The sequence below is a fragment of the Zalophus californianus genome, chromosome 13, assembly GCF_009762305.2.
Source record: "Zalophus californianus isolate mZalCal1 chromosome 13, mZalCal1.pri.v2, whole genome shotgun sequence".
Classification (NCBI taxonomy): Eukaryota; Metazoa; Chordata; class Mammalia; order Carnivora; family Otariidae; genus Zalophus; species Zalophus californianus.
The window spans coordinates 3902092-3927296 of NC_045607.1; the positions used below are offsets into that span (position 1 = coordinate 3902092).

The 25205-nt window shown below is 49.5% G+C and overlaps 1 protein-coding gene across 3 annotated transcripts in view; it reads left to right on the top strand.

Annotated features, from left to right (window-relative positions):
* Positions 1 to 25205, top strand: part of AK8 (adenylate kinase 8) — a 117896-nt gene that overhangs the window by 60554 nt on the left and 32137 nt on the right. For all 3 annotated transcript variants that reach the window (XM_027614733.2, XM_027614735.2, XM_027614734.2), the window contains one exon: positions 10791 to 10932. In XM_027614733.2, the coding sequence (XP_027470534.1) occupies positions 10791 to 10932 (142 nt within the window). The remainder of the gene's footprint in view (positions 1 to 10790; positions 10933 to 25205) is intronic.

Consider the following 25205-nt stretch of genomic DNA (forward strand, 5'->3'; position numbering starts at 1 on the left):
TCCACGGGCAGCCCCGGTGGCTTCCAACCCACTCAGCTGTGAAATCGTCTGCGACAGGCCAGGCCCAGAGGCCCCAGCCTTCTCCAGCCAGGAGGTCTCCCAATGCAGCCATCTGGGCGGCTGCTCACCCCCGCTCCCCTCCCCACCCCGAGGCAGGTGCAGCTAGAGACCCCTTTCCCTCGGAATGTGCTCGATGGGGAGCTGACACGAGCTTCTTTTTCCTCGGGTGGAGTGGAGCCTGAGGTGTCCAGGGGGAGGCTGCCCCAGTGACCTTCTGTGGGTCCTACACTTAGGACAGTCACCACGTCCCCCAAACAGATCGGGGACATGAGCCTTGCTGGGGTTTGTCAGCCAGAAGGCGGGCTGAGGCGTCCCCACAGGGAGCGTGGCACCGCTGTGATAGATGAGGAAAGCGCCAGGCCCACACCTTCAGCCCTGCACCTGTCTACCTGCTGTGCTGGGAAGGGGGTGGAAGGGTGGTGGGTACAGAGGGGATTGGTGGGGCGGGGGCAGAGGGGTGGGAGGTGAGAGGTGACGGAAGAGTACGGAGTCTAAAGGAAAGTGCCCGCGGCCACCTATTCCGCCCCCACCTACTGTCCTAGGGGGTCCAGGGGAGGCAGCAGGTGAGGGGAGAGACGCCTTTCTCCTCCTCACTTCCCACCTCAGACCTTGAGTGCACATATCCAATTAGCCCCTGTGATCTTGACTGCCAGAACTCTGCAGCCCCTGCCTCTGGTCATGCCTAGGCGATGGGGAGGTAAGATGGCCCTCGTCTACCCCAGTGTCTGTACCCCCAGCTCCTCACACTGTGTGTTTTTGCTCAGGCTCTGTCGGCCTAGCCAGTGGTTTGCTCCTGAATCCCCAGCACCAGCATAGTAGGAGCTTAGCTAACGTTTATGAATGAATGAATGAACAAGTGAACAAACGAATGAATGAGGGAGCACACAGCACTTGACCCTGGATGGCATGACGCCCAAAAGCTTCTCTTCCTGCATTTCCATTTAGGTGAGACCCCATTCATCTGCAGGAACAAAGGGGAGAGCAGGTGACAGAAGGCAGCCGGCAAGCTGACTGGCTTCCAAAAAAGTGGTCAGCCACGGCCCCTCCTAGATGGTCAGGGGGGCCGCCTCGGGTTCAGGCCTCAGGACTCCCACCACTTGATTCCAGTTCAGACCCTGCGGCTTCCCAGCTGCGTGAACTTGGACAAGCCACTCAGAGCCACAGTGCCCTCATCTGTAGGGTGAGCTTTCCACAGCATCAAAGCCATGGGTTTGCTGGCTGTGTGAATGAACTTGCGTCTCTGCTGGATACTTACTATTAATAATGATAGCTACTCAGTATTCATATCAATAGTGATAATAGTTGCCATCGCCCCTACCATTGATGGCAATGGTGGTAGGAGCAAGATCCATGGCTACACACGTCTGTTTCTTGGTGGGTTTTGGGTATTCTTTGGGCAACAGGACCTGGCGAAGGCCCAGCTTGCCATACCTCTGCTGCTCCAGTTACCTATTGGCAGCTGCCCGACAATTTAATGGCATAAAATGATGACTTTTATTGCGCTTTTGATTTCGTGGATGAGGATTTCAGGGAAGGCTTGACTCCACTCGGTGCTGACTTGGACCTTCATTGGTGTGGCTTGACTGGCTGTAGCTGACTGGGCAGGGTCTTGGCTCTGGTGTCACCTTGGTCCCTTGGTTCTGCTCCCTGCACCTGCTGGAGCTGGTATGTCCAAGGCAGATTCCTCCGTCCCGTGCCTGGTGCCTGGAATGGGACCCTTGGAGCTGCTGGGGCTGGTCAGGCATCTGTCTCCACGCAGCCTCTTCACACAGCCAGCCTCGGCTTCCTCAAGGCATGGCAGCCTTCGGTTGGTCAGCCCTTTTGTGTGCTGACTGGCTTCTCCTAGAACGAGCATCCCAGGGAGCCCAGGGTAGGGGTGGAGGGTGGGGTAAGCTACGGGGCTTCTTATGACCCAGCCCTAGAGGTCTCAGAATGAGCTTCCACCTGATTCTGTTTGTCAGGCTAGTCAATGAGACCAGCCCAAGTTCAAGAGGAGAGTATTAGAGCCTACCTCTCAATGGGAGGAGTGGGCATCCCTAGTCTGCCACACTCGGGGAGGCTTGAGGTGAGCGTTGTGGCTTGTCAGGATTGGCTGCCTCTTGGGACTATGTGCAGTAGACAGACAGCCTTCTAGATCCTCAGGAGCTGGGTGGTAGCGTGTCTTCACATGCCACGTAGGGGCTTGCAGATAGCTCAGAGACCTTAGAGTCCCATTCTGTTTTAAAGAGGAAGAAACCCCAGCTGGGAGGTAAAGCGACTCAGCCAAGGGCACACTGTGAGAGAAACACAGAGTGGAGGGCAGAATCCACGCTGCTCTTTCCCCTGAGAGGCAGGTAGAGAGCACAGAGATTGAGCAAATGTCCTAGCTTTAGCAAGATTGCCTGGGTTTAAATCCGGGCTCCCTCAGCTATTAGCTGTGTGGCCTTGGGCAAGTTACTACTTCTCTCTGGGCTTCAGTTTGCTAATCTGTGAAATGGGGCTATTAGGAAGGTCACATGAATTAGTACTTATATTCAAACAAATACATGCTTAGGACAGAGCCAAGCTCGCATGCTTGTTAGTTAATGTGCCGCCATATCTTTTCCATCCCAGAAAAACGGGTTCACAGTGTGCCTAAGTGAGCATTTTCTAAAAGTCCTATTAATTTGCTAAGTGAAGCACCATTTATTTATAGAGGAATGTCTATTTTTAAATGGTCTTTTTTTTCTCATCTACAACCTCAGTAGACAAACTGAGTGTGCACTGTGGGAGGCTCTGCCTCTCAGCCATGATGCACCTGTGGGGTGTGGGCACCCGCATCTTGCCTTTGCTTTTCACCCAAGTAGACAGAGAGGGGAGTGATAGAAAGGGGGGCAGCCGTCCTTCGACGGATGAGCGGTGTGCAATATCCTCCTAATTGGTAAGAGCCCCAGGGCTAATGTAGTTCTCCGGACCCGAAAAAAAAAATCCAATATTAAAAAATTTGTTATTTCCTGGCATCAGTGTCTGCCAAGCAACTTTAAATGCTGTTGTTAAGCAGTGTAGATGTTAGGATACGGACTTTGGGAACCTAAAGAGTCTTAGATGTCTGTTCCATCTTGTGCCCACCAAGACAAGAGATTGTCCGGAGCAAGCGACCTGTGTTTACCAAGGAGGCAAACTATCCGGTGGGCCTGCTCCCTGCTGAACACTTGCAGGGTGTGAACAATTCGAACAATCCGGTTTCTCCTCATTATTTCCCCGTGCAGGGTTTAGAAAGGTCCTGTTTTATCATTTTAAGTGCTCACTTTGGGCACAGCTTCCATGATCGGCCAGCAGGTGGCAGTAAATAATAAACAAATGGCATCACTAACGGACCACCTGGCCCGGGTCCTGGTGGGGTTGGAGCTGCGGGTCTTTCTCAGAGGCTCTGATTTTCCGTGTGGTGGTGGCAGCAAGGGGGGCTTGCAGGCCTCAGCCGCCAGGAATCAGTACCGTGGGTGGGGGGCAAAGGTCAGCCGGAAATGGTAGTTTAGTTTTGCTGAATTACAGTGACAGTGATTTGGGGGACTAGAGGGACCCACGTCCTGGGCCAAGAAATGGGTGTGGGGGGTGGGAGCCCCGTTTCTTTCAAGCCTTCGTATGAGCTGGAAACGAAAAACAGAAATACACGCAGCCCTTTCTCCTTCACAGTGCTGGTCCTTTCCAAGACCTCCCCCCTCCACCCGCCCCCTTCGGCACTAGCAGGATGCAGGAGTTGGGATGTCAGGAAGGGGGAAGAGAAGCACATTCTGAGTCTTCAGTGAATGCTGACAGCTGAATGTCGCCTTTACCTCGATTTCAAGGGGGGGGTTGAAGAGGGAAAGAAGCTACGGCGTGGTTGTGGGGTGTGTTTGTAGGCCAGGGTGGGTGGTGTGTCATGTACTGGGTGTAGACAGGTGTAGGGTACAGGGTGTACGTGCTGGGCACGGGGTACATATAGGTGTGTGTGGAAACGTGTGTGTAATGGGGTACCGTGTATATAGTGTAGGTGTGGGGTGTGTCCTAGGTGTGTGGGCAGTGTAGGAGTGTTGCCGGTGAGTACATGGGTATGAGAGTGCGTGTCTCTGTAGGTGTTTGTGTGTAGGGTGCATGTAGGGGTGTGTGTGGTAGAAAGAAGTGGGTTTCTGAGCGTGGGTGTAAGGATGTGTGCCTGCAGTGTGTAGGGCGAGTGATGAGGCACTCAGCTCTTTCTGATCTGCCCTGGTGGCAAGGAGGGTAAAGAGCTTCTTCTGGGTGGGCGCCTGGGTGGCTCAGATGGTTAAGCGTCTGCCTTTGGCTCAGGTCATGATCCCAGGGTCCTGGGATTGAGTCCCGCATCGGGCTCCCTGCTCCTTGGGAGCCGCTTCTCCCTCTGCCCCTCTCTCTCTCTCTGTCTCTCATGAATAAATAAATAAAATCTTAAAAAAAAAAAAAAAAAGAGCTTCTTCTGGGCATATCCATCAATCTCAGGTCTTTTTTCCTTATAAGCCCTGAGGGAGCAACTTCCTTTTCTCCACTTTTTGGCCCTGGCCTTTTAGGGTCAGCTCCAGCAGCCCTGGCCCCCTGGTGCCTTCCCCTCCAGCAGAGTCCCAGGTCCGGGCTCTCACCGGCCCACGAGTGCAGGAATGCAAGGGCGTGGACAGCAGGGGGCAGTGTGGCGCAGCAGGAGGGCGCAGACTGAGCTGGGCCTGGAGCCAGCCAGCCGCTTCTGCCCCTGCTCGGCTCCAGTTTCCCCTGGAAAATCTTGAACTGGCCTAGGTGCTCTGCCCAGGCCCTCCCTGACTCCCACTCAGCAGCTCTCTGAGGATGGCAGACGTCAGACCCCCAGCCGGGGGAGAAGAGTCCATCCTTCCGGGCATCTCATGGGTGCCCCTCCTCAATTGCCACTTTCTCCTGTCGGGATTGATGTGCGAGAGGGAGCTTGACTGGGCTGGGTTTTTAACAACACAGCCTTCCTTTCAAGACAGAGGGTGGGCCCAGTGTCCTGAATAGAGTGGTGGGGGACCGGTAGGACCCATGCGGGGCAGGGGAGCCGCTCATCTGTGCCCATGACTCCCCATCAACCCCTGTGCCAAGCACACACAGCCGGCAGGGAATACATGGATGGAGATTTTAATAACCTCGAGGTCAGTGTGAGAGCTGCCGTCTTTTATGGAAGATCTTCAGGAAAACAAAACAAAACAACAACACCCTGAAACCATGTGGTGTGGCCTTATGAAATAATGGGATATTCATATCTTGCACTTTGCTAAATTTAGGGTTGACAGGACCTTCCGGAGAGGTAGCCCTCGGCAGTAGCTTACACGCAGGGTGAGATGTTAACTGTCAAGCCCAGAAATCAAGCCTGAGGCACCTGACTCAGTGGAGGAAGACTTTAGACCACGCTAAAAGTCTCTGTCTGAGATGAGGATAAAGGGTAAATGGACCGCAATTATCAAGGAGACTTTAAACTTGCAGCAGAACACAGCCAGTGAGATCTGTTCTGAAAAGCTGCCTTTTTGCTGAACTGGCTGGTCAGGTCTTGAGGGTTTGGGAAAACGAGTCAATACCCTTCAGGAAAAGAAAGGCAGCAGCCAAACAAAGGTCCGGGGCCCTGGGGCGCAGGGGTGGGCCCGGGAAAGGCGCTGGAGGTGGGGTGTGCGGGCTTCACCCCCTCATCCCGGGCCTGCCCAGCCCAGCCACGGGAGGCTGCTCAGGTCGAGGGAGGCCAGAGGCCTGGGAGGCAGTGTCCAGAGGCGGCCATGTTTTGTTTCATCTGCTGGCTGCGTTCCCCAGCCCCCGCTGGGGGAGTACCATGGTCATCTCTGCAGAGGAGACCCTTCGTGTTATGCAGATCTGTCCATGCTGGGACCCTCTGAAAGCCGAAAGCTCCTCCGGATTGACGGGCAGAGCCTACCGGCCTTGTGGGAAACGGGGGTGGGGGGGGGGTGGGGGGGTGGAGTCTGAGCAACTTTCCCGGATTACCCAAGAAGGGCTGATCTGGGCAAATAGCCTGCTGCTGCGATGCTTCTGGGCAGAGCCTCTAGGGAGCTGGTGTAGTAATGCGGGGGAGGCTCCCTCCAGCACACCCTGGTCCCCAAAGTGAGAGCCACTAATGGGGGCAAGTATGGCCTTCCAGGGAGATTGCATCCTTTGTCCCTTTCAGACAGTCTTTCACAGTGGCCATTCCAACCTCCTGTAGGCATTTAAATAATTTCCTTTAAACAAAACCCCACTTTTTAAATGGAAGCCTTTAAACATGCGTGAAAAGTAGAGAATAAAAAAGGAAGCTACAGGGACCCATCCCAGTTCCATGAACCCACCCAAGCTCATGCCACCTTGCTGTGTCTGAACCCACCTGGAAGGCCCCCCTCCACGTCCCCTGACAGGATTTTATTTTGAAATAGCCCAGACATCAGCTCACATTCTTGGGACTGCCTGCTTGATCCGTGGGTGGGTCATGCTGTAGCCCAAAGGGATGGCTGAGAGCTGGCTGTAGTGGTCTCCCCTTGCCTTGAGACCTGGTTCTGTGCTCCGAAGGACAATCCCTCATTCCACAACAGACACGGAAGGGACCAGAGAGCCTTCTGGTTTTGGAAATGGTACCATTCACTCACTCCTGCAATCATCATCCATTCATTTATTCATTCAGAGTGTTTATTAAGTAACTGCCGTGTGCTGGCACAGTGCCTGACTTTATTTTTTAAATTTTATTTTATTTTATTTAAATTCAATTAATTAACGTATAGTGTATTGTTAGTTTCAGGGATAGAGTTCAGTGATTCATCAGTTGCGTACAGTACCCAGTGCTCAGTACATCAATCACCCAGTTACCCCATCCCCCACCCCCTCCCCTCCAGCAACCCTCAGTTTGTTTCCCATGATTAAGATTCTCTTATGGTTTGTCTCCCTTTCTGATTTCATCTTATATTATTTTTCCTTCCCTTCCCCTATGCTCATCTGGTTTGTTTCTTAAATTCCACATATGAGTGAGATCATATGATAATTCTTTCTCTGATTGACTTATTTTGCTTAGCATAATACTCCCTAGTTCCATTCACGTGGTTGCAAATGGTCAGATTTCATTTTTTGATGGCTGTGTAATATTCCACTGTGTGTGTATATATATATATATATATATACACCACATCTTCTTTATCCATTCATCTGTTGATGGACATCTTGGCTCTTTCCATAGTTTGGCTATTGTGGACATTGCTGCTATAAGCATCGGGGTGCAGGTACCCTTCAGATCACCACATTTGTATCTTTGGGGTAAATACCCAGTAGGGCAATTGCTAGATTGTAGGGTTGCTCTATTTTTAACCTTTTGAGGAACCTCCACACTGTTTTCCAGAGTGGCTGCACCGGCTTGCATTCCCACCAGCAGTGTAAGACGGCTCCCCTTTCTCCACAGTGCCTGACTTTACTGGGGTCTCTGCTCTCAGGGGGTGGGGTGAAGGTGGGGACACAGGCAGCAGAAAAATAGGCACCAATAATTAGCGGTTTGAAATTATGGTGAGCCCTTCTGAGAAGTGCTGACTTGAGGGTCTGGGTTTCCCTGACTCCTGAAAAGAAGGGCTCAGTCGGAATCAGTGTGCATTCCCCCTTCTTCCTGGAAATGTGTGTCTTCCCCTCCTTGGAGCTCTCAGCACTTCCTGCGTCTCCTGAGTCCTCTGCCTTTCCAGCTGGGCCAAAACAAATATTGGCCCAATCCAGCCCTCACCCTCACACAATTGAGGCCTCAACCACCCAGAGTATCACCAGTCAGCAAGCTCATTGACCCAAGACTGGCTTGGGTCCCTGCCTCTCTGGACTCCAGGGCTCTGAGCTCTGTGAGAGATCGGGTCTGATTCATAGCGTGTAAGAGGGGCCTCTCCACTCTCTCGTGTGTGTGGAGTGTGTATATGTGTGGGTGTGTGTACGTGTGTGTCTGTATATATTTAAATTAGACCATATCATACACACAGTATGTTGACTTGCCCTTTCCCCTGATCTTCTGTCAGAAGCCTCTTTCCAAGTTAGTATGTGTAGAAATGGTTTGTTGAAGGGTGCATCATATCCCATTGCACAGACGTACCATCCTTTATTTAACCTGTCTCCTGCTAACGGACATTGTACATTGTTTCTGATCATCACCACTGAAAGTGACATTGAGATGGACATCTTCGTGCTCACGCCTCTTCCTGTTTGTGCTATTAGATCTTAGGTGTGAGTTCTTATAAATGCGACTGCTGGGTCAAAAGGCATGTACATTTTAAATTCCTTTAAAAATTTTTTTCAAGATTTTATTTATTCATTTATTTAGAGAGAGAATGTGAGTTGGGGGGAGAGGCAGAGGGAGAGAGAGACTCTCAAGCAGACTCTGCGCCCAACATGGGGCTCGATCTCACGACCCTGAGATCATGACCTGAGCTGAAATCGAGAGTCAAGACACTCAACCGACAGAGCCACCCAGGTGCCCATACATTTTAACTTTTAATGCAAATTGGGAAATTCCCTCTAGAAATCTTTGCAAACTACCCCCCCCCCCGCCTCCAACCCCCACAAAAAGTCTCCTTGTGTTTCCATCTGGTTTTCCATTCTTCCCTCGAGTCACGTTTCTCTCCAGTGGAGGTCTCTTAAGCCGCGACCTTTTTAGGCCTTGGTTTCTCAACTTTGAAATGAGAGAGGTCAAAGGGATGACCTTCCAGGGCCTTCCCTCTGTGAATCTCCAGGGCTACGAGCCTTACAAGCAGCCCCCTGTTGCCCCGAGCAGGCTGCAGGTCAGCAGCTCAGGTCTCCCTGGAGCACAGCTTGCTTTCCAATAGGACCTGACTGTTGGAGAAACAAATATTGGCCCAATCCAGCCCTCACCCCCACTCAACTGAGGCCTTAATCACCCAGGGTATCACTGGTCGGCAAGCTCATTACCTAGGGGATATCCTTCTCCATAGGCAAGCCCATTTAAAACCTACAGCACTCTCCTAAAGTCAGATTTAAGCTCAGGTGTTGGATTTTTTAAATTTAAATCTGAAAAGTTTGAAATTTAAGGGTCACATATTCTTGCCAAAGGCTTCATCCTAGCCATGTGATGGGAATCTGGATAAACTTTGGGAAGGGACTAAAAGCATACCCTCCCCGCCCCAGAGGAAGACTTCTAATGGATCTGGCATCTTGAATGAGTTCATCTACCGGCCTCACAATAGCCAGTGAGGCAGGTGTTACAGAGGAGGACACCAAGGTTCAGGGAGGTCCTGCTGCTGCTAAGCAGAGTCCACTGAACCACCAGGTTCTCAGCTCACACTTGCCCTGAGAAAGGAATCCAGGGAAACTAAGTGGTGAGTTTTCTGGGTTTTATTCTAAGGACTGCTTATGAAAGCAGCCATATCACAAATCCTTCTGTAGCCCCCTCTCCTTGCCCCCTGCCCAGAGCATGCCCACCCACCTTCCCAGTTTGCAGAAGAGACTGAAGTTCAGAGTGTCAAAGGGGGTTGGGGCGGAACCAGGACTGGGAGGGAGGCAGGAGTCAGAGACTGCAGGGGCTGCTGGCCATGGGGAGGGTGACTGCTCATATTCTCCCAGCACTGGGGAGTCACAGCGTGTCTAAGAGGGGAAGAAACAGGATCAGCTGCATCCACTTCTCGCTCATTTTAGGGAGCCAGATGTTCTCATTAGAGCAAAAGCCCTTTTCTACTCTTTCCTCGAGACTGGTGAAGAAAGGCTGAAAAATGTGAGAAAGAACAAATTCAGGGAAATGGGACTCGCTCAGAATAAAGTTGATGGTCCTTTGGTGACAAGGGGGTAACCAGCACATCATGGCCATGGAGGAAAGCAGCTGTTTCTGCAGCTCTTACCCCTGTGTTCATGTGGCTGTGGCCTGGGGGCCTTTGGGAAGGTTTCATACGTGTGTACCAGAGCCACTTGCCCAGCCTGTGGGTGGCTGGTAGGAGGGGGACGGGGCCTCTCCAGAGAAGCCGCCAAACACCCTCATTGCAACTCTAGGAAACCAGCTTGTTGGGGCCACATCTATAGCAAACACTAGTAATATTTACCAAGTATTTCTTGAAAAATGACTGCAAAGTGCAGGAAATGCAGTGCAAATTGCTAAAACGCAGTACATCAGCAACATAGGACATTTAATGAGTCTGAGAAGAGAGGTATAAATTTCAGGAAAATGTCAATTGTGGTAATGTAAATAAGGGGCTTCTCGATATTTCATCTTCCATGAGACTGTATCATAGTCTCTGGTTATAACTAGAGCTGTAATTCTTGAGATTTGATTCTAGACACCATGGAGGGGAGAACTAGAGGAAGGAGGGAAGCAAGTGTTGCTTGTGTGTTGCAAATTAGCGGAGAGCACCTGGGGCACCAACACGGTTCCATTTGAAGAAAGCTAAACCTTCCCCTCGGGGCCTGGTATGCTGCAAAAACTGGATCCTGGGGGGACGGGGACTGTTCCCATATTGCTGGAGGGCTGGGAACTACCCTGGCGGCTGATGGGCATGGGATCTTGTCAAGGTCGGGGAAGGGTCAAGATCAAGATCAAGGTCAAGGTCACCCAATGCTTTTCCCTTCTCAGGCAGCCACGTTCCTCCAATTGCTGGGACCTTAGAGGGACCTGTGCACCCGCAGCCTCGTCCACCTAAACCCTACTCTTCACCAGTTCCATCCAGAGTCAAGGGCGTTAGGAAACCCATGGGCCGCAGACCCCTGCGGCTCCTCAGACCCCTGTTGGGTCAGGAGCGGTGCCCAGGATGACAGAGTGACCATTTGCCCTCCTTTCTCTGCAGTCCCTGACAGCATCATCATGAAGGTGCTGAGCCAGCGCCTGAGCCAGCAGGACAGCATTCAGAAAGGGTGGGTGCTGCACGGCTTCCCAAAAGACCTGGACCAGGCACACATGCTGAACAGCCTGGGCTTCCAGCCCAACAGGTAAGCTGTCCCCCTCCAGTGGGGCCACAGCCCCGCCCACACTGCCTCCAGGAAGGTCCCTGCCGCTGGGCACCCTCTTCCCAGGGGCTCGGCCGACAAGGTCCATCTGACAGCATGCGGTTTACAAGAAGCCAGGCACTCCTGAAGTGGAAGGTCTCGTAGACACCCCCATTCTCACCCGCCAGCAGCATTTGCCCTTTGAACCAGGAGTCGAGCTTGGGTTCAGATCCTGGCTCTCACCTTGCTGGCCCTGAGCCTCCTCCCCTATGAGCCATAGTCCAGCCAGCCTTGCCTTCCTCAGGGGATCGTTGTGCCAAGCAATCAACGGGTACTTCCTTCTATTATTTCCGTACTTTGATTTTGTACATCGGAACCTTTGGTGCATCTGATAGTCATTTTCGTGTGGGTATGCAGTATGATCTGAACACTGTTTCCCTAAGTTCCAAAACAAGTGTCCAAGGCTGTTGAATATTCTGCTCTTCATCTGTGAACTTGAACTTGCAAGCCCACCAACACTGTGTATGTTGTGCAGGTAAACAACGGGATCCAAAGGAAAGCAAGCAGGGGCTCCTCAGCCAGGGCTTGCTCTGGGGAGGGGGTCGCTGCATCGCTTGGGCTCGGTAGAGGCTGGAGGGGGCAGCTGCGGGCATGTCCTGCCAGGGCTGCAGCCTGGGGCACCCTGTGTGCTTGGCCCGGGGAACATAGTTGGCTTTTCTCTGGTTGGTCCTAACCTGACCCTCCTGGTTATTGGGTAGCTCCTGGCTGTTTGGGGTCAATTGTTGCAGACACTGTCATTTGCTTTAGGAGAGTTTTTAAGTTCCCGGGGAGTTGGCATTTCATTGTCTATTTCAACTCTCATTATTAGGTTTTTATTTTAGTGCAGAGTATGGAGAACTTGTTGAAGTACAGCCTCTAATTGAAAAAAAAATTATCGAACTTTATTCTTTGGATGATTTTTCAATAGGTATTCGAAAAGATGGGTCTATTTTATTTTATTTTTTAGAGAGCAAGAGCACGTGCTTTATTTATAGGGGAGCGGAGGAGGGAGAGAATCTTGAGCAGACCCCACACTGAGCACAGAGCTCGACGCAGAGCTCGATCTCACGACCCTGAGATCGCGACCTGAGTGGAAATCATCAAGAGTTGGACGCTTAACCGACTGCACCACCCAGGCACCCCTATACTGCATCTTTATTAATTCTTCTTGTTCTCTTACTTCCTGCACTTTTTGCTTTATATGATTTGGGGCCAGATTACGCAGTTCCCAAAGGCTTCCGTCAGCCATGTGTTCATTGTGGAAAGTCGTCTTGATGGGAGTGACCGTGACGGAGCTGTTACTTAGCCGCATTCACTGTGCCTCCCCTCCCCCTAACAGCACTTCATGGCAGTACACACGAGGTACCCCAGTCTCTGTCACAGCCACACGGGGACGCCGGGGGTCCTGGCCGCCGAGGTGCAAGCACACAGCCATGTGGTTCTTCCGGATGACCGGCCCTCAGGGGGCCAGCTGTGCTGGAAGGATCTCCTTCTGGGTTCTTTTGCCTTTTCTTTCTTATTGTCTTTCCTGAAGTTAATAACTGCCAAAGACCCCCTTCGCCTCTCTCCCATGAAGGGAGATTGTCTCCGCATATTCCCCAGTTTCCTTTTTCTTGGTTTACTACCTCGTTTTTGGTCAAGCACATCCATCAGGAGCTTCCCGAGAAAGGTTGCCTGGGAGGTAAATTTTTTGAGACTTGGCACATCTGAACCTACCATCACAATTGCTGGGTGGTTTGATTGGGTGAGGAATTAAACTTTAAAAAAAAAAAAGAGTATTTATTTATTTGAGAGAGAGAAAGAGTGAGCACGAGTGGGGTGAGTGGCAGAGGGAGAAGCAGGCTTCCTGCCGAGCAGGGAGCCCAACATGGGGCTCGATCCCAGGACCCCGGGACCATGACCCGACCCAAAGGCAGACACTTAACTGACTGAGCCACCCAGGCGCCCCGGGCAAGGAATTAACCAAAATCACTCTCCCTCTGCAATTTTGAATTTCCATTAAGAAGCCCAATGCCAGACTGATTCCTGATCTTTTGTCTGTGACCTTTTTTCCTCTCTCTGGAAGTTGGTAGGATCTTCCTTTTGTTCACAGCGTTCTAAAATTTCATTATAAAATTTCACTCATTTCTTTGGTATGGGTCTAATTTACTCCATTGTACCTGAGGTTAATCTGGGAACCCGTGTCCTTCAGTGCTGGGAAATTCTCTTCAATTATTTTGTTGATGGATTTCTTTTTTTTTTCTTTCTTTCTTTCTCTTTCTTTCTTTCTTTCTTTCTTTCTTTCTTTCTTTCTTTCTTTCTTTCTTTCTTTTTCTTTCTTTCTTTCTTTCTTTCTTTTCCTTTCTTCCTTCCTTCCTTCCTTCCTTTCTTTCTTTTTCTCTCTCTTTCTTTCTTTCTCCCCCCTGTTCTCTGGAACTTATTATTTAGGTATTAGATCTCCTGGACTGGCCCTCTACAATTTTAAAAAAATACCTTTTTTCTCTTTTATTCTATATCTTTAGTTTTTTTGGTCTGCTCATGGGCATGGTTGGTTTTATTTTGTCTTCTTCTACTTTCTCCAGTTCCTCAACTTTCTCTTCCAACCCTTCTATTGCATTTCTAATTGCGGCTGTAGTGTTCATTTTTATAAATTCAAGAGCTCTTTTTTTGTTCTGTGAACGTTCCTTTTAAAGTTTCTTGATCTTGTCTCATGGATTATTCTATCTCTTGAAAACGTTAGTTTTTCAAGGACGCTTGGTTCCCCTCCTACACTGTTCCTACTGAGCTTTTGTGTGTCTTGGTCTCATTCTTTCTCAGTAGATTCTTTGTTTGTTTGTTTTTCAGACGTCAGGTTACCCTTGATGGTTTGCTCCTGTATAAGACTGGGGGACTAAGATGCTAATGGACAGGTGCATGGGTGGAGCCCACAGGCTTTGTCTTTATGGAAAGGTGATCTCCTGGGGCCATCTATGCAGAACCCTTCATTAAATTCCTCTGTCCTACTCAGGTTCTGAGCCTCCTGCTGGAGGGTAGAGAGACCAGGGTCCAGGGGAGAAAGAAGCAGGGGGAGGTGGGAAGAGGTGTCGCATGCCCAATGCCATTTGCATATTTCTCACCTGTTTCCCCTAATTTCGGTACAGATACAGGCTCTCAACTATGCTTGGCACTCTTCAGCCCGAACAGCCTGATTATACCACCTCTAGAGAATAAACCTTCCATTTCTACCTAAGTGGAGAAGAGGCATTGCCTCAGCTAGATGGAGTGAGGAAGGGATCTGGGGCTTAATGCCTTCTGAGATGAGTTTCATCCAATCCTCCAGTGCTAGAGTAGTACCTGTGCCTGAGCCTTTTGAGGGTTTGCTGGTGACCCTTGGGTTTTTCTCAGCGTTTCCTGCTGCTGACTTGGGATTTGGCCTTTGTGGGTCTCTGGGGCTGGTTGTCACGGGTCTGCCTGCTTTCCAGCCCCAGATGTTCTGTGGTTGTGTCCCCTTCCTCTGTTCTCTCCATTGTGTCAGGTAGGCTTTCCTCTCCTGTCATTTTTTGGGGGGGCTTTGGGAGGAAAGAGTTTGGGGCATGTTTCCACATGCCTTTCAGACCTGGAACTCAGCCCGTGGTCGCACTCATGTGGTCCTCACTTTTACTTCCAACTACTTTGCTGCCCTTATTTTTTGTCATCATGAGGATGGAATGAAATTGGGCTTAGTATTTTTTTATTCAACCTGCTTTTTTATTCCTTGAATAGTTGAAATTATCCCCCTTATTTTTGCCTTTATCACTTTATTTTATGCTTCATTACGGTTTCCTTTGTTTTCCATCTTTTTTTTTTTAAATTTATCTATTTATTTTTTAGTAATCGCTACACCTGGCCCAGGGCTCGAACTCATGACCCTGGGATCAAGAGTCGCACGTTCCTGAGACTGAGCCAGCCAGGCGCCCATCTTTCCTTTCTGGTCTGTGTTTCCTTTGACTTCTGTTCTTGAGACTGTTCTCTCCCCTTCCCAACAATCCGTGGAGGAGCTGCTCTGGCTCTGGTCCTGCTGATCTCCAGCATGGTTTGCATGTTTCACATATGTGGTTGGGCTGCATTTCTCAATTCATCAGTTTTCAAATGAAACAGTATCTTGACTCTGTCACACGGAAGAGGAAAGAGAAGGTGCTCCCCTGTGTGCCCCTTCCTCACCCCTGCCCGTCCATTCTCTGCTGCAAGGAGGGGGAGGCGGGGACAGCAACGTTCTCAAGTTGTTTAGTCCCAGTCTTTCTGACACGCTTTCTTATTTTTAAGATTACTAAGCATTTCTTTTCTTTTTTTTTTTTTAAGATTTTATTTATTTGACAGAGAGAGACAAAGCGAGAGAGGGAACACAAGCAGGGGGAGTGGGAGATCCCAATGTGGGGCTCAATCCCAGGACCCTGGGATCATGACCTGAGCCGAAGGCAGATGCTTAATGACTGAACACCCAGGTGCCCCTACCAAGCATTTCTTTCTAGGAATATAACAATCATGTTGTTTTAAGCAATAATTACTACACTTGTGAGGTTTTAATTCTCTCTCTTCAACTGGATTCAGATTTCAACACCAGCTGTTTACAGAATTCAACCTGCCCATTTACTAATTTTGATTCATCTTTCCTTTGTCTTTATTTATTTATTTATTTATTTATTTATTTGAGGGTTAGAGAGCACGAGAGGGAAGAGGGTCAGAGGGAGAAGCAGACTCCCCGCTGAGCAGGGAGCCCGATGCGGGACTCGATCCCGGGACTCCAGGATCATGACCTGAGCCGAAGGCAGTCACTTAACCAACTGAGCCACCCAGGTGCCCTGTCTTTTTTTAAGAGTGAGTGGAGGGGCAGAGGGAGAGGGGGAGAGAGAACCTCCAGCAGACTCCACGCTGAGCGCAGAGCCCGATGCAGGGCTTGATCCCACAACTCTGAGATCATGACCTGAGCCGAAACCGAGGGTGGGAAGCTTAGCCAACTGAGCCACCCAGACCCCCCTGCTCTTTCCTATGAAAGGACTGACTTTGATTCATTTCAGCTAGGGTGCACACCTGCTAGACTTCCTAACTTCTTACATATTTGAGAGTGCCTTTCTGTTATATTATTTGTGAACGTCTGGCAAAGTAAAGCACTCTTCGATCACATTTCTTGCCCGTCAGCATCCCGTATTGTTTCCACACTATCCTCTGATATCTCTGATTCTGTAGCAATGCCCGAGGGCAGGGAGATGCTTTTCCATTGTGGGTTGTGTGCTTCTTCTGTCTGGGCGCCCATGAGGTCTCTCTCTCTCTCTCTCTCTCTCTCTCTCTCTATCTCTCCCCTGAAGTTCATTTACGCTCGGCAGGCCCTAGTTCTACTTCTCTTGATGAATTTTTCTGGAATGTTACTTCAGGAGGATATTCTTCTAGTACACATCTTACTATTTTCCTGGTTCACTTGCTTGGTTTTCTTCTCCAGGAAACCAATTATGTGTATGTTGGATAGTTACCATCTGTTTTCCATAATTAGGATTTTTTTTTCTTTTTTCTTCCTTTTTTTTAAAGATTTTATTTTTGGGGGCGCCTGGGTGGCTCAGTCGGTGAAGCGTCTGCCTTCGGCTCAGGTCATGATCCTGGGGTGCTGGGATCGAGTCCCATGTCTGGCTCCCCGCTCAGTGGGGAGCCTGCTTCTCCCTCTGCCTCTGCCCCCCTTGCTTGTGCTCTCTCTCTCTGTCTCTCTCTGACAAATAAACAAAATCTTTTTTTCTTAAGATTTTATTTATCTATATGAGGGAGTGAGAGAGCGCATGTGTGCAAGTTTGCCAGCAGGGGGAGGGGCAGAGGGCAGGAGAAAATCTCAAGCAGATTCTGCATCCAGCGTGGAGCCATACTCGGGGCTCGACCCCCCGACCCTGAGATCATGACCTGATCCAAAACCAAGAGTCAGACACTCAAACGACTGAGCCCCCAGGTGCCCATAAGATTTTTTTCTAGTAGCTTTTATTTCTTGTTCTTTTCCTGTCTGTCCTTCATCATCACTTCAACTAATTTCTATTGCATTACTTTCTCATTGCCCCTAGCTTTTCATTTCTGTAATGCTTTGGCGTTTCCCTTCATTTTGCCCCTTAACTCTCTTAGCTTTCATTCATTTCCCCTTTGATTTCTTATGTCATAGAGCCTGTTATTCCTCAATTATGCTGAGTATTGATAAGTCTTTATTGAAAACATGCTCATGTTTCCTGGAGTAATTTTCTTCCAAAGGGTATTCATTGTCTCTCTCTATTTTCCCCCTTTTTGCTTTTCTTTCTTCTTCTTTTCTTTTTTTTTTTTTTTTTTCTTTTAGGACCCTTTTTGGCAGTATCTATCTGTGGGTCCCAAGATGGTTGTATTTTGCAAACCATTTGTCTTTGAATAATAGGCCTGTCTTTTGCCTAAGAATAGTGTGAGTTGGTACATTAGTTTTGTTTCTATGGCTGCTATAATAAATCCCTACAAACTTGGTGGCTTCAACAACAGAGATTTATGGTCAACCAGTGCTACAGGGCTAAAATCGATAGTCTGCAGGGCTGCGTTCCTTCTGGAGTCTCTGGGGAGAATCCGTTTCCTCACCTTTTCCAACTTCTGGAGGCTGCCCGCCGCCCTTGGGTCTTGGATCTCTTTATTTCCAAAGCCAGCAACGTTGTACATGCTGACCCCTTTCTGTAGTCACATCTCCCTCTGGCCAGAGCTGGGGACTCTTCTCAGGTTTTAAGGACCAATGTGATTCGATTGGGCCCCCCAGGAAATCTTGATTTCTCTGAGCCCTGAGGGAGAAAACGGCAGTTTTATTTATTGACTCTCCGCACGGTGCCCGGACTGCAAGACGGAGAGGGGAGGGCGCGGTGTTTCTTCAGAAGCACACGGGGAAGAATATTCAAGAACCTCTTTGATTTAGGGAAGGCTTGCAATATTTCTCCATTCAGCACGGAATAAAATCAGTTTCTAAAGACTTAGTAAACAATGCCAATTTAATTTATTTGACCCCAGGGCAGAGGACAAGCAGGGGAAAAAAAGATGTTTGTTTACAATACAGATTTAATCTTGCACACTGTTTTAATCACCTTTCCGTATTTCCCTCCCATCACCCGGGGTGTGTTCTCTCCTCTTCACGTCTGACTATCCCATGCCCCCCACCCTAGCTTTCAATTAACATTTTTATGATTAATTCAGAAGGTAATTTTAGCCATAAACCTTCAAGTCCAGATATAGGCTAAGAAAGCGAGAAATATTCTAAAATGAGCCCACCTGGCACTGGGATGAATATCAGGGATGTAACTCTGGTTCGGTTGTGATGCCAATTATAAAGCACTCTAGCTGTGGTATTGCTGTTTTTGACACCAGGAGGAAATCTTGACAGAATTATAGCCTAGAAATCAATCTGGGAATACGATACAGAAATCTATAATTCAGATATGAAAACAATCTACAAAGGCTCTTTTTTTTTTTAGGAGGGTTCGATGAAATTAGATTAAAATAAATTTACATATATATCAATTTTATTATTAAAATATATTCATGCTGGTAAATAGAGTTATTGGAGGAGGAGAAGCTGCTCTGTGTTGGACACAGAAATAGACCTCTCTGGCTTATCAGAAAACAAAGTTATTGTCTTCTTGTCAAATATAAATCTCTTCTCAGAGCTAATAAATGGATAGTGTTCAAACGCAATGTTTTGTTTGACTCCTACCTCATAAACCCATGGCACGTAATACTAAATTATATTCTGCCACGCAGTATCAATCTCTGGATTCCAACATCACAGGGTGAGGGAAGCCGACCAAATAATTGATGTGTTGCAAAGAAGGAGAAAAAGTTATTTGAGAACAAATAAAATGGGCTATAAAGTTTGTTAAAACGTAATAATAGTAAAAAAAAAAAAAAAAAAGGGAGGGGTAGAAGAGGAAGAAGAAAGAAACAAAGAAAGAACTATCCCAGGCTGCATCCAGAAACCTGCCCTCTGCCTAGCTGTAAAATAATTCATTTCATGCTGCAAGTTTGTAGCGCGGTCGTTCCCTTTAAAATTAATGTTTACTATAGAGAGGGAGTATAGGATTCTGATTGATGTTGGGAACTTTGCAGTGTATCAGACAGGCTGGGTTTTTTTGCACCCTCCTTCCCCTCAGTGCCGCAGGGAGGGGCGGGGCAAGCTGTGGCCTTGACCGCCCCCACCCTCTGCACCGTGGCTGGGTGGCCAAGGTCCGGGTCCTGTCCTGTCTTGTCTGAGGGCACCGCCTGCCAGAAGTCAGAGCTGCCGCCACATCTCTCGCAAATCCCTGGGGAAGAGAGCAAAGGAGGGGATCCTGGCTCAGCCTGTCTCCCTCTTTCTCAGGGGGACTAACTTTTGGGACTAGAAAGAAATCACCTAAGGGCCAGATTTCAGATTAGTTCCTTTGTGTCCCAGTTCATTTTGTGCAAATTGGAAACTGCTCCATGGGTTCCTTTGAGAGTGTGGTGCTTTGGGATTCTTTTTTCTTTATTATTTTTTGAACTAGATGGTTGTGATGTCCCATGTCCAGAGGAGCTCAGGAGAGGTTGGGTTGTCCCTGGGAAGGCAGTGACCCATCTCCACTCCTTGCCTTTGGCTCCCAGCTGGTTCTGGGTGTGTTGTTGGCTTTTGCTAAACACACAGCCCTCTCCTCCAGTGAGTGGGAGGGCAGGCCACAGAGGGGAGCTGGCTGGCCAATGCCAGCGCCATGCCAGTAGGATCTGGGAATCCCACAGCCAAGTGCAGCCTCTAGAAGCTTTTCAGATTCCTGGGGGCCAGGCTCTTGAAGCCAGCCCTGGTGGCTCTGGCCAGGATATCTCTGCTCGGTGGTCAGGCCGGTCCCAGGCTATTCCGCTGGTGTGCTGCCAAGAATCCCCTTCTTTCTTCCTCTCCTGGTTCTCCTGCCTCCTTATCTTGAATTGTCATCTTCATCCTGACAAGAATGATGATGATATTTGAGTGCCAATTACATGCCTTCTTTACATCTCACTTAATCCATTCAACAGACCCAGAAAGTAGGCTTGTTCAGTAAAAGGCACTTGGCTTGGAGAAGCATCAGGCGACATGGAAGAGACCAGGCTTGAACCAGCTCTTTGCTCTGAACTGTTACTCTGTATCCTTTCTGCAGTGTGATTGGCATTTACCCCAGCTGCCTAGCTTGAAAAAGCTACCTTTAATCTCAGTTTTCCTATCTGTCAAATGGGGCAATAAACTCTGCTCTTTCAACCTTCTGGCAGTACTGTCCTAGAAAGTAAATGGAATGGGTCTGTGTGCTTGATTTATAATTGGAACAGCTGTTCGGATACAGGAAGCCTCTGTGAGCTGGCTCAGTCTGTGGTCCCCAACAGCTTCTCCTGGTGGGGCAAACTCTCATTCAAAATGTAGGACTGAGTTTCCCCTTCCATTCTCAAATGGGTATGCTGTAGATTCGTCTACACGGTCAGAGGTGTGAAAACATGTATGGTAGTCACTCATGTGATTTTGAATTCCTGTTACATAAAAAGAAGCCAAAATGGCAAATATACTTGGAAGGGATGACCTTCAGGGACTAGTTTTGTATCTACCCATAGTGAGTTGGTACATATAACTTACTGTACCTAAAAATGTTTTTTCTCCAGTAACAATCTGTTTGTTTTTCTTCCCCACTGAAGACCATTTAATGACTTGGGGTGGGCTGATCTCGGGGAAGGTGAGTCCTTAGTCATCTGGTGGCATGTGCGATAGGAGAACAACCCAGAAATAGACCCAGACACAGTCTCCCTTTTGTCCAGAAGACCTCCGTGGGGCCAGGCAAGCTGGAAAATCACAGTTAGGGCCTTTAATGGTGTCGATACACTGTTCTGCTGAATGCTGGTTTGATTTCTTGGTTTTGATGATGTTAAATTTTAGAGAATGGAATAAGATGGAATAAGATGGCATCATGAAAGTAAAAAAACAATGGGCACGTCATTTCTCAGCCAGAGCTCTCTAATTTGATTTCAAAGCTTGTTCTTTTGAGTTCTGTGTGACACTCTGCTCGGGGACAGCACAAGGAAACCCTTGGATAATGGCTTTGCCTTTCCTAGCGTGTTCCAAAGTGAGAAGGATACTCCGATCTCTTGGGGGGACAGCAGTAGGACCTGAAAACAATTAAAATGCGAGATAGAGGGGATTTCTTCCCTTCCTCCACTCTCTCTCTTTTTTTATTATCACTTGGTCCTTCCAGGAAGCTCTTATATCCCTGCAGCTGATCCTTACGTGGATTAGGGATAATAAACAGCCCATTAATGGAGGCCTGAACCAGGAAATGGAGTTGGAATCAGCAGCACAATTCAGTGGCTGACTGAGGTTAATAACTCCATTACTCCAGCTCTGTGCTGAGCCGCCCGATGAGCAGCATGTTAGCCTTATCTTACTCCTCATTAATTGAGCTAATAGAACCCGAGTGACCCTGCCTCGCTGCCGTAGTCTGAGAGTTTACCAGACATGGGCTGGAATACATATCATTCCCCGTGTGCTCTGCGGGCGCCTTTGTTTTTGGAAGAGAGATCTCTTTTAAGGACTGGTTAGCCGCCAGACCTGTCCTAGCAGCAGAGTTGCTGCACAGCTGTCCGCACCGGGGTCCCCAGGTCCTGCCGACTTTGTTCCACGGGGGTGGTGCGGCGAGGGCCTGCCCCTCAGGCAGAGGCTGCTTGGCTTTAGGGCTTTAGCTTCAAGCCCCACAGCTCTGGAGGAAGTAGCAATGATCTCAACAGGGTGTCTGGGGTCAAGGGCAAAAAAGAAAGTGTGGCCCACGTGGGTGGGAGTAGGGGTGGACCACAGCCTTGCCTCTCTGGCTGTCCTCTGCCCTGTGACACTGGGCAGCTACCTCTTCTGTGCCCATCCTACTTGCCCCGAAGGTGCCTGACAGTTTTTGGCATGGCTCTGACCGCCCTGCTTCACGGCCCGTGGGCCAGTGGTCAAGGGTGCTACTTAACCTCTCTGAGCCTCAGCTTCCTCAACTGACAACAGGGGCAGTGGCCTGTAGGGCATCGGGTGGAAATGCTTGATGACATGATGCAGGAAAGCACTTCATGCAGAGCTGGCATTGCAGGGGCCCCATATGTTTGAACCATGCTGATTCCTAATGTACGGGGGACCCCGAGCCTATCCGTGGAGATGAGAGCTTCTGAAGAGAGATCGGAGCTCACCAAAATAGCAGGTGCAAGGTTCTGTGGCCCTGGCTGGCTCCCTGGCTTCCCGGGACTGCTTCCCTCTGGTCAGGGGAAGGTAGTTCCTTGTTCCCCCGAGGCTGCAGTGCGCTACGGGGGCAGGAGAAAGATCCAGCAAATAGACAAACACAAATCGCACTCTTGTTGGAGACGCCCTGGAGCCAGTGAGGAGGAAGATCTTCAGGCTAGAATAGCCTGGCAGATTGTATGGGAGCTGAGAAACCAACCTGAAAAAAATGGGGATTTTCATCACCGGTCCCCTGTTGTTGTTTTTTTTTTTTTTTTAAGATTTTATTTATTTATTTATTTATTCATGAGAGCCAGAGAGAGAGAGAGAGAGAGGCAGAGGGAGAAGCAGGCTCCCCGCAGAGCAGGGAGCCCGATGCGGGACTCGATCCCAGGACCCTGGGATCATGACCTGAGCCAAAGGCAGACGCTTAACGACGGAGCCACCCAGGCGCCCCGCCCCCCTGTTGTTTTCTGCGATTTAAAGATTCTTTTGACGGCTGGACACAACACAGTGACACTTCGATGCAAGGCAGAACTTTTTGTTACTTACAGTTCCAAATAGCAGTGGCTGCCACGCGGGGCCACGCTGGGGGCTTGCACTCTGGGGATGGGCAAGAGCAGCTGAGCCGTGGAAGGCAGCTTCTGTATGGCGAGGGGGCGGGGGTAGCTGGATTGGCTAATTTAAATAATTCGGGGAGCTCAGGACAGAGGGGCTGTCCCCAGCTGGAGTGTGGGAGCCCCGTAAGGGGAGTGGTTGGAGTGGGGGCTCAGCAAGCTGTGTCACAGGGGGAATTGAGAGTTCCTAGCCAAGACTTCAAAACAGGGTCACGACGGCGCTTGTGAGACGTGTGTCGCCCCTGTCCTGTGTGGGGCGGACTGACCAAGCCAGCCTGGCCTAATTCCGTCTTCTCCACCTCCCACGGTGGAGGCGCGCTTTTGCTGACAAACTTGAAGAGGTGAGGCTCAGCTCAGAGGCCAGCCACCCCCTGCATCCCTTTCATCCACCGTGTAGCGGCCGGCCACCATCTCTGAAAGCACCTCCAAAGTGCGCCCCTGTGTCCTGGGGCTGTTGTACTGAACTGCCTCGTCCCGCTGTCTTATCCACCGGCCCCCAGGCAGCACAGCCCCACCCGCCCACCCCCACCATGTGACAGAGGCGTCATCTTCCCCTGGGCCACCAGCTCAGGTTCCACGGTGCTTCTCACTGAGACTGGCGCCCAGGACGATGGCACACCCTGCCCGCAGCTCTAAGAGCAGGGTTGTGCTTCCTTGTAGCAAACTTAAATCACAGCTGGTTCTGGGAATTTGGTGGTCGCGTTGGGGGTCAGAGGCGAGTTCAGGCAGTGATCTCCAGAGGCGGTGGCTGGGTTCACCCAGCCAGGAGCGCAGAAGGAGGTGCACCCCTGGGCCTAGAGCCCTGGCTCGTGGCCAGTAATGGTGATGATGGGGCCACAGCCCACAGCCCACAGCCCCTGCAGCCACAGATTTTAATCTTCCAGTAAATAAGAACTGAAGTGGAAAAAGGAAGGTTCTCCCATTATTTTCCTGCCTGGAGACTGTTGACATTTTACCACTTATTTCCAATGTTTGTATAAGAAAGTCTGATGAGGATGTTTCTGAGCAAATGTGGAAGGTCGGTGCTGCTTTTTTCCTGGGTTAAAACTTAGTTTATGACAGTCTGTTACTAGGTTTGTCATCTGTCTTTGGGAGCATAAGAGCAATTACTTTTGAAGCAACGACATCAAAAATGTACATTACCTTTGAACCCTTTGCCTGCAGCCTCTGGGGTCTTTCGGAGGATAAAAATACAGTGATTCCCAGAGAGAGTGTGAGCCCAGGCGACCACAGGCGTGGCTCTGCTGTCCCAGGTGGCAGCTCGGGATTCTGAAGAAACACTGCTTGTGTGGGTGGCCAGAAACCAGGGAAGCTTCCAGCCGGGAGCCATCGAGAGCTGGTCCGCACTGAGTGTTTGAGGATCTTTACGAAGAGATGGGGCAGACGTATAAAAGGGTTCTCGTGCCATTTTCTTGGTGGGTAATTTAGTTAGTTAAAGACGGACACTAATGGGGCGCCTGGGTGGCTCAGTCATTAAGTGTCTGCCTTCGGCTCAGGTCCTGATCCCGGGGTCCTGGGATCGAGCCTCACATCGGGCTCCCTGCTCCGCAGGGAAGCCTGCTTCTCCCTCTCCCACTCCCCCTGCTTGTGTTCCCTCTCTCGCTGTGTCGCTCTCTGTCAAATAAATAAATAAATAAAATCTTTAAAAAAAAAAAAAGACGGACACTAACGGTCTCACTGGAGTATATTGAAACTCCATTTATTTATTAAGCAGGTAAAAATTTTTTCTTAAGGATTTTCTGAGAGCACTCGGTGGTGCCTGCAGTGTCGGGTAGATTCCCTGTTGTCCCTAAGACGTCTAGGAAAGATTTCCAGGGTCAGTTTGTACCCTCTAGGTTTAGCACAGTGTTCCGGGTAAATGTGTCATTTGGGGAGAAAGTAACAACTTTTCTCCATTTCCTATGTCAGTGTCTGGTAACCTTTACAGTCAGAAAACCCCCTCATGTCCTCCTCTCCTCTACCCCCACCGTCCCTCACTGGCAAAGCACATCTCAGTCTCTTTCTCACCTGTGGATGCTAAGCTCTTCTTAGGGGTCCAGTGGGTTTTACCCAACCAGTAACAGTCGGGCCTACGCCAGTGGTGAATAAAACATCGGAGAAGATAAATATGCCTTCCCCACCACGGTGATCAGAGATCCAGTGCAATCTCCATGCCTGGGTGGGGAATGACAGGTGACCTTTAACAGAGCAGAGCCCGGGGTAGTTGGCATTTGAGTCTGGTTCTGATGGAGACACCCCCATTTTTGGCAGGTGTGATGCTCGACCGTTAGCTTAAAGTCATTTCCCTGAGAAAGGCAAGAGGCCAAGATGCGGGGATGACTTGCAGAAATCATGTTTGTTTTTCTTTACCCAAAGGAGACTTTGGGAGAAATCAGAGTGTATTTCAATTTTCCATCTTCCTTAGAGGCATAAATAAAGTGCTGAACCAGTGAACCTGCATTGTGCTG